The sequence below is a fragment of the Mustela putorius genome, unplaced genomic scaffold (assembly GCF_011764305.1).
Source record: "Mustela putorius furo isolate JIRA1106 unplaced genomic scaffold, ASM1176430v1.1 tig00000461_pilon_pilon_pilon, whole genome shotgun sequence".
In the NCBI taxonomy this organism is placed as follows: domain Eukaryota; kingdom Metazoa; phylum Chordata; class Mammalia; order Carnivora; family Mustelidae; genus Mustela; species Mustela putorius.
In genome coordinates this window covers 1,266,612-1,287,212 of record NW_025421390.1, presented here as the reverse complement: position 1 = coordinate 1,287,212, position 20,601 = coordinate 1,266,612, and the positions used below count along the sequence as shown (strand labels likewise).

The 20,601-nt window shown below is 35.0% G+C and overlaps 1 protein-coding gene across 5 annotated transcripts in view; it reads right to left on the bottom strand.

Annotated features, from left to right (window-relative positions):
* Nucleotides 1-20,601, bottom strand: part of INTS6 (integrator complex subunit 6) — a 108,703-nt gene that overhangs the window by 27,389 nt on the left and 60,713 nt on the right. For all 5 annotated transcript variants that reach the window (XR_006606941.1, XR_006606940.1, XM_045080567.1 and 2 more), the window contains 9 exons: nucleotides 19,227-19,381; nucleotides 13,071-13,223; nucleotides 12,811-12,943; nucleotides 11,579-11,673; nucleotides 8,808-8,918; nucleotides 7,592-7,807; nucleotides 5,369-5,495; nucleotides 4,393-4,535; nucleotides 3,967-4,198 (listed from right to left, as the gene is read on the bottom strand). Coding sequence is in view for 3 of the 5 variants with exons in the window: in XM_045080567.1 (XP_044936502.1) it covers nucleotides 3,967-4,198; nucleotides 4,393-4,535; nucleotides 5,369-5,495; nucleotides 7,592-7,807; nucleotides 8,808-8,918; nucleotides 11,579-11,673; nucleotides 12,811-12,943; nucleotides 13,071-13,223; nucleotides 19,227-19,381 (1,365 nt within the window). In the remaining 2 variants the exon portion in view is untranslated. The remainder of the gene's footprint in view (nucleotides 1-3,966; nucleotides 4,199-4,392; nucleotides 4,536-5,368; nucleotides 5,496-7,591; nucleotides 7,808-8,807; nucleotides 8,919-11,578; nucleotides 11,674-12,810; nucleotides 12,944-13,070; nucleotides 13,224-19,226; nucleotides 19,382-20,601) is intronic.

Below are 20,601 nucleotides of genomic sequence, written 5' to 3'. Positions count from 1 at the left end.
ACCACCTTTTCTCCCTCTCCCACAAAAGACCCTTCTAACCTTCTCCACTCTCTTAACATCTCTGACTTCCCCAATCTCTCCTCTCCATAGTATATGTCACCTTCAACTTCACAGAGGAAAGAAAAGGAGAGCCGTGAAATAGGAACTTCTCTACTTCCCACTTGTGCCCACACTCATCTGCTTCAGTGGAAGCAACATTCTTTCATATGGGCCTTGAACCATTCCCTTCTGCCTTCCCAATGATTTTATGCTGATTATGCTTTCTCTCGTCCTCATTTTCAACCCCTACCTCCTGGTTCCATCATACCAGCATTTAAACAAGCTCAACTCTGTCATTTTTAAGACAAAGCAAAGTCACCATTTTTAACCTGACTTCTTCCAGCTATCATTCTTTTCCCATCTCCCCCATGCTGCATTTTAAACTTCTTTGTTTTTTTGCAACTATATATACGTAAAATTTTTATTTTTTTTTTTACGTTATGTTAGTCACCAATACAGTCATCATTAGTTTTTGATGTAGTGTTCCATGATTCATTATTTGCATATGACACCCAGTGCTCATTAGAACACCTGCCCTCCTTAATACTCATCACTAGGCTAACCCATCCCCCAATTCCTCTCCCCTCTGAAACCCTCAGATTGTTTCCTGGAGTCTCTAGTTTCTCATGGTTCGTCTCTTCCTCTGATTCCCTCCCTTCAGCAGCCCTTCCTTCTCCTAATGTCATATAATGTCATGGATCTAGAATCAAGATGGTTTCATCTGATTCAACTCATACATGGAATATGAGGAACATATGAGTGAAATCATCTGAGAACTCTTTCTTTGTTTGACTTATTTCATTTAGCATAATCCCCTCCAGTTCCAAGCATGTTGAGGCACATGGTGGGTATTCATCCTTTCTGTTGGCTGAGTAATATTCCATTGTATAGATGAACCATATCTTCTTTATCCATTCATCTATCGAAGGGCATCTGGCTCCTTTCACAGTTTCGCTATTGTGGATATTGCCACTATGAACACTGGAGTGCATGTTCCCCTTCTTTTCACTACATCTGTATCTTTGGGTAAAATACCCAGTTGTGCTATTGCTGGGTCATAGGGTAGCTCTATTTCTCAACTTTTTGAGGAACCTCCATACTGTTTTCCAGAGTGGCTGCACCAACTTGCATTCCCACCAACAGTGTTAAGAGGATTCCCTTTCTCTGCATCCTCACCAACATTTGTTGTTTCCTGTCTTGTTAATTTTTGCCATGCTAACTCGTGGTATCTCAATGTGGTTTTGATGTGTCTGTTAGCCATTTGTATATCTTCTTTGGAGAAGTGTCTGTATCTTCTGCCCATTTGTTGACTCAATTGTTTTTTGGATGTTGAGTTTGAGAATTCTTTATAGATCCTGGATACCAGTCCTTTATTTGTAATGTCATTTGCAAATATCTTCTCCAATTCTGTGGGTTGCCTCTTAGTTTTGTTGACTGTTTCCTTTGCTGTGCAGAAGATTTTTACCTTGATAAAGTCCCAAAAGTTCATTTTTGCTTTTGCTTCCCTTGCCTTGGAAACATGTCATAAAAGAAGTTGCTGTGGCCGATGCCAAAGAGGTTACTGCCTTTATTCTCCTCTAGGATTTTGATAGATTCCTCCCTCACATTGAGATTTTTTATCCATTTAGAGTTTATCTTTGTATATGGTGTTAAGAGAATGGTCAAGTTTCCTTTTTCTATATATAGCTGTCCAATTTTCCCCGCAGCTAAACTTCTTAAATGGGTTGTCTTACATTCATTGTCTCCATTTTCTCATCTTTCACTCTTCAAACCACTTCGTCAGTGTTTTGTCCTCTTTACTCCATCAGAATTGCTCGTGCTAAGGTGGCCAAAGGCCATCAGAGCCTTTCCAATCCTCTGGACCAATCCATGTTAAGTATTTGAGACTGCTAACCACCCAATTCTCTTTCCCTTTACCTCTCATGATGCCACATTCTTCTCATCTCCTTATTTCTTGGATTCTTCCCTCTTAATCTCCTTTTTTGAACCTTATTTCTCTCCTTAACTTTGGCATTTTCAAAGTTCTGCTCTAGGCTGCTGCTTCTCATTGTTGCCCTTGCTGTGATTTAATTCACTCCAAGGAGGTTAAGACTGCCTCCTGCACCTCTCTCTTTTTCCCTGTCTCTTCTTCTGAGGTCTAAACTAAAATACCATCTTCTACCTAAGGATCTCCACATGGCTGTTTAGTGGGTGCCTCTAAACTCACTCATCCTCTCTCCTTCCACTCCATTCTTTCATCCTTATCTACCCAGCATCTCTCAACTCCTCTCTTGCCCTGGCTCCAATATCCGGTCCATCACCACATAGTCTTTACTGGTACATCCAAGTATTTCTCAAATACATGTTCTTCTTGAAACTCCACTGCCAAGTCATTAGCTCTTCCCTGGGTTTCCTAACTAGTTTCTGTGAATCCATAATAATTATTTAACAACATCAAATATCCTATCAATGTCCCTAATCTAATTACCTTGCACATTTTCTATTTGTAGGGAAACTTTGACTTTATTTGTTTCAGGGTCCAAATCAGGCCCTGTCCATTGTAACTAGTTTATATGTCTTCTAACTACCATTTAATCTGTAAGATCCTTCTGTATCCTCTCTTTTTGCTATGCATTTTTTTCTGGAAACATACAGACCCCATATTCTTTGTCCTATAGTTTTCCACAATCCAGATTATGCTAATTATATCCCTGTTTTGTCATTTGTTTCTCTATCCTTTGTATTTCCTATAAATTGGTAATTAGATCTAGAAGTTTGATCAGATTAATAAGATTCAGGGTCTTTCTCCCTTTTTTTCTTTTTTTTGGTAAGAGTACTTCTAAAGTAGTACTGTATAATTCCATCAGGAGGTATAGAATATTTGGTTTCTCTTCAGTTAAGATGTTATAAACTACAAATGATCACTACCAATAATTAATGCAATTATTAATTCATTAAGAGTTCCCCCTAAATCCACTCTTGTTCTTCCCTAACAATATTTCACACAGTACAGCTGGCCTGCTCTTTGTAAAATGCTAATCAGATCAGGTCACTAGCTCTTCAAAACCTTTCAAAGATTCTCATTGTCCTTAAAGTCTACAATCTTTACAATGGCCTCCAGGGCCCTCCATGCTCTGGCCTAAGCCTATCTTTAATTTCTTACCTTATCTCATTCCCAATATTTTTGTTATACTAAGATTCTTTCAGTTCCCTTAATCCCTTCTCTTTAGTGTATACATTTGCACATATTCTTCTTACACTACTACTGTAGCATATAGTAGCACGTAGCAAAACTGCTTAGCACTACTACTAAAAATGCACGGCTTTTGCAAAACAATTCCCATTCACCCTTCAAATGTTGGCTTAAACCTAACTTCCTCAGTAAAGGGTCTTGAACCCACAAACTAAGATAAATCCTTTTACCACATGCTTCCAAAACATACCTGACTTCCCTTTTATAACATGCATCACACTTCTAATGAAACCTTCAATGACTGTCTTTCCTTACTCATCAATGAAGGCAGAGATCACTACTATCTCACTGCTATACCTCAATGCCTAGCACTGTTTACAATTGTGTGTGTGTGTGTGTATATATATATATATATATATATATATATATATATATATATATATATCTATCATAATTAGTGGCTGAATTAACCTGAAACTGGAAACTATCTTTCTATGGGTATTGATAATCTCCCTTTAATACTGTTATTCTGAAATACTTCAGACTTATGATATTTAGATCATGCTACCTATAATCAAGCATAATAAATATACAAAATATCCAACAACTGTTCTTTAAAAAGACATAAAATGATTACATGCTAATTAGAAGAAACAAGTATCTTTTCTAGACACTCAGTATTTTCTATAATTAAAAAATCCCTCCCCCACGAAGAGACAAAAAGCAGCACTAATGTTTTTTGTTAAAGCTCTTACTTTTATGAAGAGGAAGGGGTTTTATAAGATCTGGCTGTGCTTGAGTCATAGGTACAGGTGGTCCTTTCCCTCCAATATGATTATTCACAACTGGATTCTGTTGTCTGCCTCTTAGTAATGGAGACATACAGCGACGTCTTTTAGGGATCCCTTGCATATTTGGTTCTCCAGGTCGTTTATGTTTATTTTGAGGTCCAGCCACAAATTCATCTGCTTCATCTATCATCATACCCTATAACAAAAAAGAATATAATTTCCCTTGGTTTACATACAGTCCTTAAATAGCATAACTAATTCCAATCCCCATTAGAGCAACCAGAATTATGTTGATATTTATTAGTCTACCAAGAAAAGTAGCTTACTTTAGTTAAATTAAGAACTGTTAAATCCACAAATGAATTATACAGTGGAACATTTCAAGTTTACCTTTTTATCTAGCTTAAAGGGGTTGCCAAATGTATGCAACCTTCGAGGCTGATCAGGATCAAGTTCTCTTAGTGGAGAAGGTACTTGCTTGAGGTATTCCTGGTAATTCCCCATTTGTGCTATAGGAACACTGTGCACTTGATCTTTTCAAATAGGAGAGAGCAACAATGAAAGTTAGCCTCACTAAAACAACACCGTTTAATTATCAAATAATATCCTCTTATATATGAATCGCTACCTGGTGTTATTCTAGGAAGTCTTCCCTTACCATATATGTTAAATTAGTGTGTTGTCCTTACAAATATTGTGACAAAAATGAAGTCTTTTTAAAATTCTTAAAATAAAATTTTAAAGAATTGATTTTATCTTCTAAACAAAGCAAAAATATTGCAGTTAACTTGAGTGCAAAATAAGCAATACGTGTTAACATTGCCATGAAAAGGAATTCTTCTTCTCTATTCCAATTAAGAATTTAAATATAGGAAAATTTACAAAGAAGATGTATCACACATAACCTTTTTATATAAAGCTATAGTTGGAATGCTTACATCAGAGATGGCCAAGAGTTAAATTCTCACCTGACTTGATTTGTAGTACATGCCATGGAAACAGCTAAAGGAACAGGACGTGTATGGACCAACTGAGTCAAACCACCAGATACCAGTGTATCACAAGAAAATGATTCTGTGTGTGTGTTAATGCATGAACAAAAAGTCTTTAAAGAGAAACGAAGCTGCTAACAAAGGTTTTCAACTCTGGGAGAAAGAATATGGGACAACAGTGATGATAGAAATGTCAAGAATCAGGGATGACTTAGTTCTTATTTCATTTGTTTGAATTTACAAAGAAAATAATATATATATAATATAATACTACTACAGAAATTCTTTAAAAGCTAGATTAATATACCATGTTTTTTCAACATAAAGAAAGAAATTCACAAAAGAAATACCATTATTTAAAACCATGATCTAACCTTCATCCTGTCCTTTAAGAAATCTGCGGGTGCTCTTCAAAAGATTAGATCTCATTCTTGTTAAGTGATCTAAAAGATTCCGCCTTGGTATGTCATATGCATTTCTAAATGTCTGCGGTTTCAAATCCTGTTGAAAAACAAAGACAAATTTATTTTTATTTTTAAATATAAAATTAAAAGAGACTAAAGTCTCTAGCCTGCAGTATAGGTTTGGAAATAAGATATACAAGTCTCATTAGTTTTAAATATAATAAAGAATTATGATGCGATCTTAATGTATTATTTTGGGAACGAGAAGATCCAAACTGGTAGTTAAGTTCAATCAAATAAATCCACATCTTTCAAGATTTTGCTATATATTCTGGCTAAGGGAAGTAAAAAACATAAAACGGATTTCCAAGAAATGTATAATTCACATAAAATTAATTTACCCATTTTAGGTATACAGTTTGACGAGTGTCAGTAAACTTAAAATTGTGAAACCATCACCACAATCCAGTTTAAGAATGCTTCCATCACCCCAGAAAAGTTGTTCGTGTCCATTTGTTATCAGTCAATTTTCCTATCCCCAGGCATCCACTGATCTGCTTCCTGCCACCCTACATTCCATTTTACAAATGGATTTGCTATATCAAATCTTTTCTATCTGGCTTTTTTCACTAAGGATGATGCTTTGAGATTCATCTATGGTTATTAATGTATAAGTAGTCTGTTCTTTTTTACTGCAGAGTAGTAATCCATTCTGTAGATATAGTCTATCTTTATCCATTTTCCAATGGATGAACAGTTTCCTTTTCAGTTTTTGTTGATTATGAGTGATGCTGTTATGAACATTTGCATATGAAGCCTTTATATGGACAAGTATCTTCACTTCTTTCATACAGATAAATACCTTTGAGTAGAACTGCTGGTTATATATCAAATATAGCCATTCTAGTGGGTGGGAAGTGGGATCTCATCGTAGTTTTAATTTGCATTTCCCTAATGGCCATTAAGGTACAGCAACATTTTACGTGTGTTTGAATTCATGTATCTTGTTTGGTGAAGTAACTGCTCAAAGATTTTGCCCACTTTTTATTAGATGTTTATTTTTTTATCACTAAGTTGTAGTTCTTTACATATTGTGCTACAAATACTTTGTTCTATATATACTTTTCTCCCAGGCTGTAGCTTGCCTGTTCATTTTACAAAGTTTCTTTTGTAGACAAAAATTTAAATTTTAATGAACTTTATCAAGTTTTTTTGTGTGCTTTTGTGCTATATTTGAGAAATCTTTGATGACTCCTGACCCAATGTCATAAAGATTTTCTCCTGTTTTCTTCTAGAAGTTTAGTTTTAGTTTTTACATTTAAGACCATAATAAGCACTTCAAGTAATGTGAGATAATGGTCAAATTTATTATTTTGAATATGGGTATCCAACTGTTCCAGCACTATTTCTGAAGAGATTATCTTCTGACCCACTGAATTGTTTTGGCACCTCTGTTAAAAATTAATTGACTACATATGTGAGTGTCTACTTCAAGACTCTCTTCTGTTCCACTGATCTATATGTTTACCCATATACCAACAATACAACATGCTGATGATTACTACAACTTTATAGTAAGTTTCAAAATTAGACTGTACAAGTATTCTAAATTCATTATTTTGCAAAACTGTTTTAAGCTATTCTAGGAGCTTTAAAATTTCCATATAATTTTAGATCAGCTTATCTCTTTCTTCCAAAAAGGCTACTGGGATGAAGATCTTTTTAATAATGAATATTCATAAAGCATTTTAGGACCATGCTATGTACCCAAGGTCATCAGCATAAGTACCAAACTTCAGCAAACTGTAAGACTAGCTAAGTAACTTCAGGCAATCTTTAAGCCTCTGTTTTCTTTCTTGCCTTTTTTTTTTTTTTGCTTAAGTAATCTTTATACTCCAAATGGGGCATGCTCTACCAACTGAGTGAGCCAGGCACCCCATTTGTTTTCTCATCTATAAAATGAATGTGTTGGTTTACTCATCAGTCCACCTATTCATCCACTCAGCATGCACAATGTCTTAATTCTAAAACTCTATGATTCAGTAATAGTATTAATGATCATTATTCTTCAGAGGTACAGAAGTACTTCTGAAGTTTGGACAAATTAAGTTATCAATTAATGGATAATCTGATTTATTTAACAATACCACAGAATATAACTACAGCAGTGCTAAAAATTCATATAACTATTACCTTATTGAGCAAAGCAACCTGGAAGCCAGTGTATTCTTTCATGTTAAGGTCTAGCAGTCTGTGAGGAACATCTTCTGAAATCCCCTGGAGCAACTGTTGAAAATCTTTCCTATAAGCCATTGATAAGCCATGTGATCGGCTTCGGACTTTAATTCCAGTTTCCTGTACTACTTTTTTGCCTACAGATCCGATGACTCGATCAGATTCTATTTTGGCCTGAAGTAAAAATAGTAAGATTTAGTTTTGACATAATGTAAATTAGTAAATTAAATACTAATAGTTTTGGTCTTCTATAAATTAAGTATTTATGTTATAAAAAGTATGTATGTAATTATAAACTCAAGTAGCATAGGTCATGTCAAGTTCTTGGTAAACTAAAGAAAGTGTAAATAAATATGTCTTACAGTTTTAAATCATTACAATTATAACCTTTTGGAGAAGGGCAAACAAAAACAACTTCAATTTATTTTTATGTACTAGTACCCACTACACTTAAACCATGAAATGTAAGTGAACCCTAAATAAAAATATGGATTTCCAATTCAGAGGTCATATAAAATCAGAAAAAATAACTCATCAGTATTTATTTAAAGACACTATTACTAGCATGTAACTAAATGTTCACAGGTATAACAAACATGATATAGCTTTTCACTGGAAAGCAAGTAGCAATATTTTGACTCTATCCAACCTACATCTCCATGAGCAGTTAAAGTACAGGTGGTAGAAGTACTAGAAAAATAATGTACTTTATATGATCTTAATACCTTGGCAGTCTAACTGTATACTGCTTGACTACCAAAGTATCTATTAATGTGATTTATATACAAAATGACTATAAAATACAATGCTTTTTACAAATACTTCAAAAGAAACTTCCATTTTTGAAAGAAAAAGAACTATAGGTTTTAAAACATAAAGCAAAAGAAACTGATTTTTGTCTAAGAAAAACAACTTTCTAACACAATTTTCTCAAAAGAAAACATGAATTTTCAGTGGAAGAAAATCCAGGACCACATAAATTAGGAATTATTATTTCAAATTAACCTTCCAAAACACAGCACACCATGTACTTGAGACTGAATTATGTTAATATATGATATATGTGGCTTTAAAACATAATATATTAATACAACCTAATTCCATTAGGACCACCTGTTAAGCATCTTAGCCAAAACCATTCAAAATACTTAATAGCTCTACTTCTTAACATTACCTGTTGACTCAATTTTTTGAGGTATGAAATGACACTGTAACTAAGTCCATATTCCATACTGTCTGCTATGAGGTTAGGTGCTCCCATCATTCTAACAGCTTTCTTCAAAGGCTATAGGAAAAGAGAAAACATCACTCAATCCTAAACTTGTCAAAAAGGTTACGACTACATGTATTGTCAGTTTTGAAGATTTCTTCAAAAAAAATTCTTTTTTTCAATAAGAGAGTAACATAATCATATTTGTATTTCAGTAAAATGTTTGCCAGTGGTACAAAAGGTAGCTTGAAATACTTAAAAAGGATTAGAGGCTATATTTTAACAAAACCTGGGACAGGAAAGGTAAAGTCCTAGACTCCTTAGTATCACTGGAGATACTAAGTTTTTAAGAAATGGGCAGGAGACTCATCACAGAGGGAGATTAAGACATGAAAAGGACACAAGAAAAATGGAAGATTTCTACCTTAGGTAACTGTGTGGGTTATGGCTCAACCATTCACTAGCTCTGTGACCCCAGACCAGGTTATATAGCCTCTCTGGGTCTAAACTATCTCATTTGAAAAGGACCATAGTATTTACTTCATAGGGTTGTCATGGGATTAAATGAATTAATACATGTAAAGCAACATACAGAAGCATCTGGTACACAGCAGGTATTCAGTAAGTGTTAATCACTATTAGCTGAACTGAAAAAATAGAAACAAGCTCTGAAGGAAAAAACAGTCTAATATTTACTGTGGATGTGGTATAGTAAAATAATTTTCAACTGTAAGGACAGCCTACCACTTTTGCTAAGAAAAATGTCACTAGCAGGACAGTCTAGTATGTGTGAGTGGGATGCAGTCAGAAAAGGATGATAGCTGGGTCGCTTGGGTGGCTCAGTCGTTAAATATCTCTCTTCGGCTCAGGTCATGACCCCAAGGTCCTAGGATGGAGCCCTGCATCAGGCTGCCTGCTTAGCAGGAAACCTGCTTCTCCCTCTCCCACTAAATCCTGCTTGTATTCCCTCTCTCACTATGTCTCTCTTTGTCAAATAAATAAATAAACATTTTTTAAATAAAAAAAGTAATCTTTTTTATGTTAAAATTTTTTTTAAATTTTTTAATTAAAAAGAAGAAAAAGAAAAGGATGAGAGCCATTCACGGACGTCAGAAAGTTTATAAGCACTGGTATCAAACCGCAATCAAATCCCAGCTCTGATATTTAAAATCCACGTAGCTTTGCCTAAATCCTGCAGGTTGCTATGAAACGTAAATGAGTCATATTCTGTGTTCCTTCCTTTTCACTCTTACATGGCAGGCACTATGTGCTAGACACAAAACTTATCTCTTACAACTCTAAAATATGATTTTCAAAGCTCAAGAGGCACTTTGGGCGCCTGGGTGGTTCAGTGGGTTAAGCCGCTGCCTTCAGCTCAGGTCATGATCTCAGGGTCCTGGGATGGTGTCCCGCATCGGGCTCTCTGCTCAGCAGGGAGCCTGCTTCCCTTCCTTTCTCTCTGCCTGCCTCTCTGCCTACTTGTAATCTCTCTCTGTCAAATAAATAAATAAAATCTTTAAAAAAAAAAAAAAGAAATTAATGCTTTTAGTAGAAACTATTTAGAAAGATTAGTTATTGTCAAATGCTATAGTATTCCTGCATTAAAAGTAAAAATAATGGTTAAAAGTGCTTTTAACACTGGTCTCCTTAAGAAGTTACTTTTCATACAACAGATAATGCATTTAATAATATATACATTATTGGTCTTAGCTACTATGATACATGAGGTGTTAAGTACAGGTGATCTCTGAACCACAGGAGGGCTAGAAGTGCCGACCCCACACAATTGAACATCCATGTACAACTTTTGACTCCCCCAAAACTTGACTAATAGCCTGCTATTGACTGAAAGCCTAGTAACATCATTAATTTTTGTACGTAATATGTATTTTATGTATACTCTATTCTCACAATAACCTAGGTTTTTCTTGATAATTTTTTTTTTAGTATTTATAAGCTATATGGTTCATCTGCGACTTCTCCAAATTGCTAAAAATCTCAAAAAAAACCTTCCTTTATATCTACCTGAAAAAATTCACATATAAGTGAACCCGTGCACTTCAAACCTTTGTTGTTCAAGGGTCAACTGTAATCACAAAGTTATGGTTCTAAAAATGTATGATTCTCTGAAAATATATACTTATCTACCTAAAAACACATTTCTGGAGACGTAGGGAATAAAGCAAGAAAAATTACTCTGTACCCTTAAAGAAAAATAGTTATAAAACTGCAATTTAACAAGGGAGTACAACAATTGGAGCTATTCTAAAAGCCAAGCTGCTTGGGATTAAATTCTAGTCTCCCACACATTAGCTATGTAGCCTTGGACAAATTATTTAATCAGTTAGTACCTTAGTTTCCTCATCTGTGAAACAGAAATAATGATTTCTACCTCATAGGGTTACTATATAAATTAAATGAGATTAATAGAACATTGTATCAAAAACTAATGAGGTTAATAAATGTAAAATGCTTAGCATAATATCAGGCCTAATGTACGCATTATATATACATTATCATGATCATTATCATTGTCGTCATTATTATGCAAATCACTGAAACCTTTCTTTTCCATTACATCTGCATTGGTCATTGACATTGGTCAATGTTCAAAACATTTGTATATTCTGTACATTCTATAATAGCAACAAATAAGTATTTTAATATCTACAGTAAACCATAACCATAATGTAAAATTTTGTAACAAGTTCTATTTTTAACAATAACATTCTTACCCCAAGATAGTAGGGAGGCATTGTCTTCAAATAACTTTCAAACGACTGTCTCCATTTCAATGTTGGTTTTGCTTTATGTACTTTAAACAAGTCATCTATAAATGTATAATGTGAACAAACTATCATCATCAATTGTTTTCACACATGAAAATCAAGTTAAATACATTTCATTTTTAAAGTCCACTTTCGTATTTGTAAGGCAGTAACATCAGACATCAAGTTTTTAACAAAATTAAAAGGGGCACAATTTTTAGTTCTGCCACTTTGAGTAGTAATACCATTTTAAACATAAAAAGATGCCAGTCGGGCGCCTGGGTGGCTCAGTGGGTTAAAGCCTCTGCCTTTGGCTCAGGTCATGATCCCAGAGTTCTGGGATCAAGCCCCACATCAGGCTCTCTGCTCAGCAGCGAGCCTGCTTCCCCCATCTCACTCTGCCTGCCTCTCTGCCTACTTGTGATCTCTATCAAATAGATAAATAAAATCTTAACAACAACAACAAAAAATAGATACCAATCATGTATTTCATGTAACAATATTTCATGTAACAATAAAGGCAGAATCAGAAAATACACAAGAAAATCTATACACCATCTACACTTAGACACAAAATAGATTTGAGGACAGAAGCAAAGTATGCACAAAATTTTCTATAAAATATACCTAATATTTTGACTATAACTTAAATCTGATGTGGTTCCATGGAGGAAAATTAGTCTTCTCCAATAGTACTGCTCAAAAATTATAGCCAGAGGATCCCCAGAAACTAACTTTAGGCTTTTATTACAATGTTTTAGAATAAATTCATTCATTTAGAAAAATATTTGCCAAATGAAAATTAAAGTACAGGTAAATTCTTAGAAAGAAAATACACTCAGATTTATAAATATATGCTTCTACAAAATGTCTTGTTCACCAAATATAAAGCCTGTATTACCAATTCTAACCATGTAAGAAATTAACTTGCAGAAAACTTAGAATATTTAAAATTTAAAACATAGTATCTTCAACAATTTATAGAACCAAAGGTGTTTGACAATGACTTTTAATTTACCATAGACAGACACAGATTGCTTTAAAACCACCTTGGATAGTAGGTTCAATATTTCAGAGTTAAAAGCGGTTCCATTAATTTTCACAAGACAGGAGAACTTACAAAGAGATATTCCCAAACTCTGTTTTGAGGAAAGTTTGTATGTATGCTGAGCCATAGAAAACAGAACAAGAATACTTACCTAAAAGAGGAAGGAGGACTGGGTAATTGTAAGGCATCACAAATAAGTTGACACAGTTCAGTGCTGTACTGGCTTTCAAGTAACCAAAGGGATGACCAAGTTCACTATATTTTGCACTATTGCTCACATATACCTGTTAAAAGGGAGTGGTAAAGACAACATATTTAACGACCTTTACAAAATGTTTTATAAATCACTGATTCAATTTAACTTTTTAAAAGAACATTCAACTTTTAAGTCACTATAGATTTTTGGCTCACCTGCCAACATGTTTGAGGAGATTTCCTTTCCAAGATAAATTGAGTCAGTGGTGAAGGTTCCAACTCGTATTTGTCAAAAGGCAATTTGTCAATAACCATCGGTTCACAGTCCGTACAGGAAAACTTCACTACCGGGTGAGATGTGCGAGGTGGCTGGAGGGGAAAGTCTTATTATTACTATTCACACAAAATTCAAGAAACAAACTAATTTTCAGTACCACTCACTATCAGAATTTACTCATTTCCTCGATTTTGCTAGGTAACGAGTTTAATTTACTACTGAAAGCACTATTAAAGCTGAAAGAAAATACTTAAAAATGTAATGCTTAAATTTTATATTCACAAGAAAAAGCCAAAGCATTTTTAAAATGTACATAGAATAAAAATCTTTTTAGATCTTAAAATTTATAGATCTTTAAGATCTTAAGATTTTAGATCTTAAAATTTGCACTTTAAAGTGCAAAATTTTGGGCGCCTGGGTGGCTCAGTAGGTTAAGCCGCTGCCTTCAGCTCAGGTCATGATCTCGGAGTCCTGGGATCGAGTCCCACATCGGGCTCTCTGCTCAGCAGGGAGCCTGCTTCCTCCTCTCTGCCTGCCTCTCTGCCTGCTTGTGATCTCTCTCTGTCAAATAAATAAATAAAATCTTTAAAAAAAAAATAAAAATAAAGTGCAAAATTTTGAAATTAAGTAAGTAATCATTAATTGTTACATCTAAGAAATAACTAATACAGAAATCTTCCTAACTTCTCAGTTGTGGCAATTAAATTTCTTATAATGGAGTAGTAACTTCCAAACTGATTACATACCTTATTTAGTAAAAGTTTTTGAATACACAATATATTAGGACATATATACATTTATTTATAGATTATTTGTAAGTTAATTTATAGGTATATAATAAAATATAAAATAAAATAATATTAAAAATAGGAGAAAAAAATAAACATAAATAGAAATTCTAATGTTTTCCTTCAGTTATTTCTGTGATATATACATACTACTTTGGACAACCTGATCTAAAGATAGAAAAAACACAGTAATGTAAGGGGGAGAAAAAAGGCATGTTAATCTAGTCCCAGCTCTCCCCTCCCAATAGCCTCCTTCCTAAAAATCTCATGATTGAAGACTGATGAAGGAAATAAGAGCTATGAAGAAATAATTTGAAATTTTGCTGCTATAAAAGGCTCTTATTACTTTATTACTACCTATATACTCTAGTGGCTCTCAAATCCAGTGTTGAGACCAAATCTCCCTCACTTCTTTTATGTTTCATCTGTCTACTAGATAGAACCAGAATCTTTTATAAATCCCTCCAACACGTTATTATACAATTCATTATTTCTCCCCCAAACTACAAAACCTGTTTTTTTTTTAAGATTTTTATTTATTTATTTGATAGACAGAGAGAGATAACAAGTAGGCAGAGAGGCAGGCAGAGAGAGGGGGGAAGCAGGCTCCCCGCTGAGCAGAGAGCCCAATGTGGGGCTCGATCCCAGGACCCTGAGATCATGACCTAAGCTGAAGGCAGAGGCTTAAACCACTGAGCCTGAGCCACACACGCGCCCCCAAAACCTGGTTTTTTGTTTTTTGTTTTTTTTTAAAGATTTGTTGATTTGACAGACAGAGATCACAAGCAGACAGAGAGGCAGGCAGAGAGAGACAGAGGGAAGCAGGCTCCCTGCTGAGCAGAGAGCCCGATGGGGGACTCCATCCCAGGACCCTGAGATCATGACCTGAGCTGAAGGCAGCGGCTTAACACACTGAGCCACCCAGGCGCCCCCCCAAAACCTGTTTTAAAAACCTAGGTGTTGGGGGACCTGGGTGGCTCTGTTAAGCATCTGCCTTCAGCTCAGGTCATGATCTCAGAGTCCTGGAATGGGGCCCCACATCGGGCCCTCTGCTCAGGGAGTCTGCTTCTCCCTCTGCCCTTCATCCTGCTCCTACACGCTCACTTGCACGTGCTCCCTCCCTCTCTCTCTCTCGCTCTCTCAAATAAATAAATAAAATCTTTAAAAATAAAAACAACCTACGTGTTATCCTCACTATCTCCTCCTTATCCTCATTATTTAACTGTCACAAAGAGCCAAATAAAATCCCACAAATTCTAAGCTAGTAGGCAGAACACAAAAACTTGGCAGGTGCTCAGTATTTAGTTACTGCCTTCTGTCAATAAATTCTCATCTCTCTAAAAATTTATATCTTCTCTTTCTTAGTACTCTAATTTATGCCTTCATCATTTCTCAGACTAGACTAGTACAACTGCTTATTTTTAATTAACCTCTCTAATTAGCTCCCTCCAATCAATCCCATAGCCACAAAATATAAATATGATCATGTAATTTCCCTACCTAAAATTATTTGGTAAAAGTAGCAACCAATCACCTAAAAATAGGACCCAGACTCTTTTCTTTAAATATATACAAAGATCCTTAATGATCTGGTCCCTATCTCTTTCAACCACCACATCATGTATACCCTGTGCTCCAGCCATGCCTAACCACTTGTAGTTATCCAAGCAGATCAGCATCTTTTCATGCCCCTGGTTTCGCGTTATTCCTGGCTGCTCTATCATTTTCTCCCTTGCATATTACAAACAAAGTTTTAAAGTCTGAATTGGCAAGTAAGACATCTGACACCCTTTCTTGCCCTGTCCTCCAAATACATACAGGCAGTTAGGCACCACATCCTCTGGGCTCTGCTCCATGCACCTCGTACAGTCAGCACACTGTTTTGTATTATGTTTACTAGTCTGACCTTCCTGTCGAATGGTAAGATTTCAGAAGGGAAGCACCATGTTTTACTTCATATTGTGCTCCTTCATTTCTTATGTACCTAACACCTATCTTATTGAAACAGTCCATGAAACTCAATTTTATTTTTGAATGAAAATACTGAGATCCAAGGGGGAAAATGTGTACTAGCAAGAGAGGATGTCTTCTATAACTTGGCAAAGAAAATTTTGCATTTATTACTTCATTTAATCCCCCAATCTCATGAGATAGCAGTTATCTCCATTTAACTGATGGGAAATTGAGTGGAGAAGATAGCTGACCAAAACACAGCTAATAACTGGTGGAGCCATGATCTAATAAATTCAGAACCAGTCTCTTAACAAATCACATTTAATTTCAGTATCAATACATCTGATTTGAATACTATTATTTATAAAAAACTTCATTTCCCCTCTAATATCCTTCAGTTAACTCTGCCAGTTCTTTCCAATATTGTCTCTTTCTTATGATTCTCTCCTCAATCATCGTAATTCATTCTCTTAAAATCTCTTACATGAATCCTAGCAATAGCCATCTAGATAACCTGCTTACCATCCAACTCATCTCCTAATTCTGCTGCAGATGAAAACAACTGGATTAAATTTCCTAAAGCAGCACGCTTTTAAAAACATCTTCACTTATTCTGTGAACCCCACTGAAGTGAGAAAAGCTCAAATCCTCTAACCTTGCATTTAAAGTCATGAGCCAACTGGTTTATGTAATACTCTCAATGCCCCCTACACATGTTATGATCCACCTATACTCAGCTATTTCTCCTTCCTCTAAATACACTTTACTCTTTTTGACTTCCATACTTGTTTTTTTAGGATTTTATTTATTTACTTGACAGAGAAACAGAGAGCACAAGCAGGAAGAGCAGCAGGGAGAGGAAGAAGCAGGTTTCTCACTAAGCAGGAAGCCCAGTGCGGGGCTCGATGCTAGGATCCCAGGACCACCACCCAAGCCAAAAGCTGAAATCTAACTGACTGAGCCACCCAGAAGCCTTCATACTCTTTCCTCCCCCAAATGAAATCCCACACTTCAAAATCTAACGATTTGCAAAAGACCACTAGGGCAATATTAACAGATAATGCTTGTGACACTGGTTTTAGATTTCCTTCTATTACTACACATACTCCTAGAGGTGTTCAAATACAACAGAATGAACAACCAACAAGACAATATTTCATATAAATAAGGTATCTCTTCTATAAAAGGTGAAAGGGCTCCAGAAAAGAAAGTAAAATGACTAAAGAAATTAATAGCTTCTCTAGAAAGGCCAGATTTTAAAACTATGATGATTCAATCAGAAAACAAAGAAAAGGAATAAAAGAACACTTCTTATAAAGCCTTAATTTCATGTACCACTTCACTAAATCCCTAATAAATAGAGGAAATATGTATAGAATACAAATAAATAAATATTGCCCTGAAGAGTTGATATAGGTTTAAAGGTTTCAACTCATGCGCTACAGGTGGGAATGTAAACTGGTATAGCCACTGTGGAAAATGGTATGGAGGTTCCTCAAAAAGTTAAAGATAGAACTCCTCTACCATGCAGCAATCACATGGGTATTTAAAAGAATATAAAAACACTAATTCTAAGGGATACATGATACTCCTATGTTTACAGCAGCATTATTTATAATAGCCAAGATACAGAAGTAGCCCCAGTGCCCGTTAATTAATGAATGGATAAAGAAGATAAGGTATATGTATATTATAACGGAATATTATTCAGTTATAAAGAAAATGAAATCTTGCCATATGAATAACATGGATGTAGCTAAGAGTGAATGCTGAGCAAAGTAAGTCATTCAGAGAAAGACAAATACCACGATTTCACCCGTATGTGGAATTTAAGAAACAAAACAAATGAACAAAGGGGAAAATGAGAGAGAGAATACAAGAAACACTCTTTAACTACAGAGAACACACTGATGGCCAGAGGGGAGGTGGGTGAGGGGATGGGTGAAATAGGTGATGGGGATTAAAGAGTGCAGTTTTGTGATCAGCACTGGATGTTGTATGGACGTGTTAAATCACTATATCCTATACCTGAAATTAATATAATACCATATGTTTACTGGAATTAAAATAAAAACTTAACAAAAATAATAATGAAAAAGTTTCAGAAAGGTTTCAGTTTAATTAAAAAATAGTATCTGCATGAAACTTTATTAAAACTTCTTCATGGGGGGGCGCCTGGGTGGCTCAGTGGGTTAAAGCCTCTGCTTTCGGCTCGGGTCTTGGTCCCAGGGTCCTGAGATGGAACCCCGCATCAAGCTCTCCGATCAGCAGGGAGCCTGCTTCCCTTCCTCTCTCTGCCTGCCTCTCTGCCTACTTGTAATCTCTCTCTGTCAAATAAATAAATAAAATCTTAAAAAAAAAAAAAAACTGCTTCATGGATCTCTGAAATATCATTATTATCTTCTAAGGGTAATAGCAAAAGAACTACTAACATGTTCTGCCACAAAGTATGCCTAGATACTAGAAACTAGAAAAAAAAGCTCAGATACTACGAAAAAAGCTATCCTGAAAAAGGCATATTAATATCACTGGCTAGATATTAATTTGTATGAATTTTTCCTTTAGTGTAAGGACCATAGAGTGAATACTGTTAATTCACAATGATCATTCAATAAACCTCACAATTTCTAAAAATAATTCATATAAACAAGACCAGAAAGTCATTTCTATTTAAAAGCTTCCAGAATGAAAACACTGGACATAACCTAAAACCATGGAAGTCAACATAGATTTCTAAGACTACATCCTAAAAGATTATAAACAATTGGAATTATTTTCTAACCTTTTATTTAAATTCTAAATTGTATCCTAGAGACAAATCCTTATGTTACATTAATATTTAGAGACCAAAGAGAAACTCTTCTCACATTATGTTTCTGCACCCAAATGCCAATAATAAAAACATAAACATAACAGATTCTAAAGGAGGGGACACCTGGGTGGCTCAGTGGGTTAAGCCTCTGCCTTAGGCTCAGGTCATGATCCCAGGTGAGATCGAGCCCTGCAGGGGGCTCTCTGCTCAGCAGGGAACCTGCTACCCCTCTCTTTCTCTCTCTCTCTCTCTCTCTCTCTCTCTCCCTGACTCTGCCTACTTGTGATCTCTCTCTCTGTCAGATAAAGATATAAATTCTTAAAAAACAAAAATAGATTCTAAAGGAAACCAACACCTTTTTTCTACTACTTTATAATGAATGATACAGTATACTAAATCACATAATAATAGCTTACCAGAGCACTTTGAACATCTGTGTAATTCCTGTAAATTAGCCACATCCTTGGTAACAGTACTTCAAACTACTATGAAAAGCAGTTAAATGGTGACTAATACAAAGTCATAGTCATTTTGGTACTTACTAGTGTTGGAGAATTCTGATCTGGCCAAAAAGATTCTGGAACAGGCCAATGACCTATAGGAACCCCAGTTTTAGGATTTGGTCTGACATATATGAGTTTGTGACAGCTATGCCAAGGCTGTGATCCAAAAGGTCTTGATATATCTGGCTGACCATCTGTAGCAAAGAAATTAAGACAAAGAAAGTAAGTATCATTAAGGAAAAAAAGCCATAAAAAGTTAAATTATATCCATTGTTACTTAACCTAGTAAAAATGTCTGAATCTTGCTCAATTCTGAATTTTCCTGTTTCTTTTGAATGGTTCTACTATGACAACACTTAGATTAAAATTCACAAAACGGTAAAGGCTATAAATTCCAACTATGAATTCAACAGTTGAAAGGAGGTCCCACAGTATCCTTTACTTGCCAGTTCAGAATAAGTAAAAACCTACTTTATGGCAGATACTTGTTTAATGAATGGTATGTTTTCCCTATTATTAAATGATAGGGAAGAAAATCTCTTCGTCATCCATTGGCTAAGTAAATACTAGGTAAGTATTGCTACATTAAGATTTCTTTAAAATCATTTTTAAACTAAAGCCTAAATATCAAAAAATTTTTATATGCAAATCAAACTCGAGGTATCTACCTTCAATCTAAAATAATTCTAGCAAAATAGCAATGGTCTTCAACAGTTTATTTAACATTTACTTGGTGCCTAACTCTAAGCCAAATATTAAAATAATTTAAAAATAAATACATTCTGTGTCTAAGAGTCAATTAAAGAAGGTTATTTTTTTTTAAAGACACAGTGACACAATTTATATAACTTTGCCATTTTCTGTTCCTTCCCTATTACACCCCTCTGAGAGTAACCAGTTTTTTTTTCCTTATGACCTTTCTATTCTCCCCATTTACCCACTCAACGGATCACTTCTGCCAAGTGTCATTAATGACTCTGTAATTTTGTTATAAGCTATGCCATACTACACAGAGGATCACAGATATATAAGCTGTCCATTGGTTCTAGTGTAACTCCTCTAACTAATATAAATAGTTCATGATCACAGAATATTAAAATAAAGTCAGATGGAACTTAACTAGAATAGAATCCAGCTTAATGGCAAAGGCTGGTGGTTCCTTTTTTTGTAACCACACAAACCATTTGTTTTTGACCAGACTGATCCTTAGAAAAAATGTAGCTAAGGAATTAAACACCTAGGATTAAACATTCTTGTTCAATTAAGGGACACAGGATACACACATATACTGGAGAGAGGAAAGTGGCCTTTTATTTTTTTAAAAGGAAGTATGAGGCTGCTAATTAATAAATGCCTAATAAGGTTTTGACTCCTATATTATGAACAATCCGTATAAAAAAGTGATGCTAGTGAA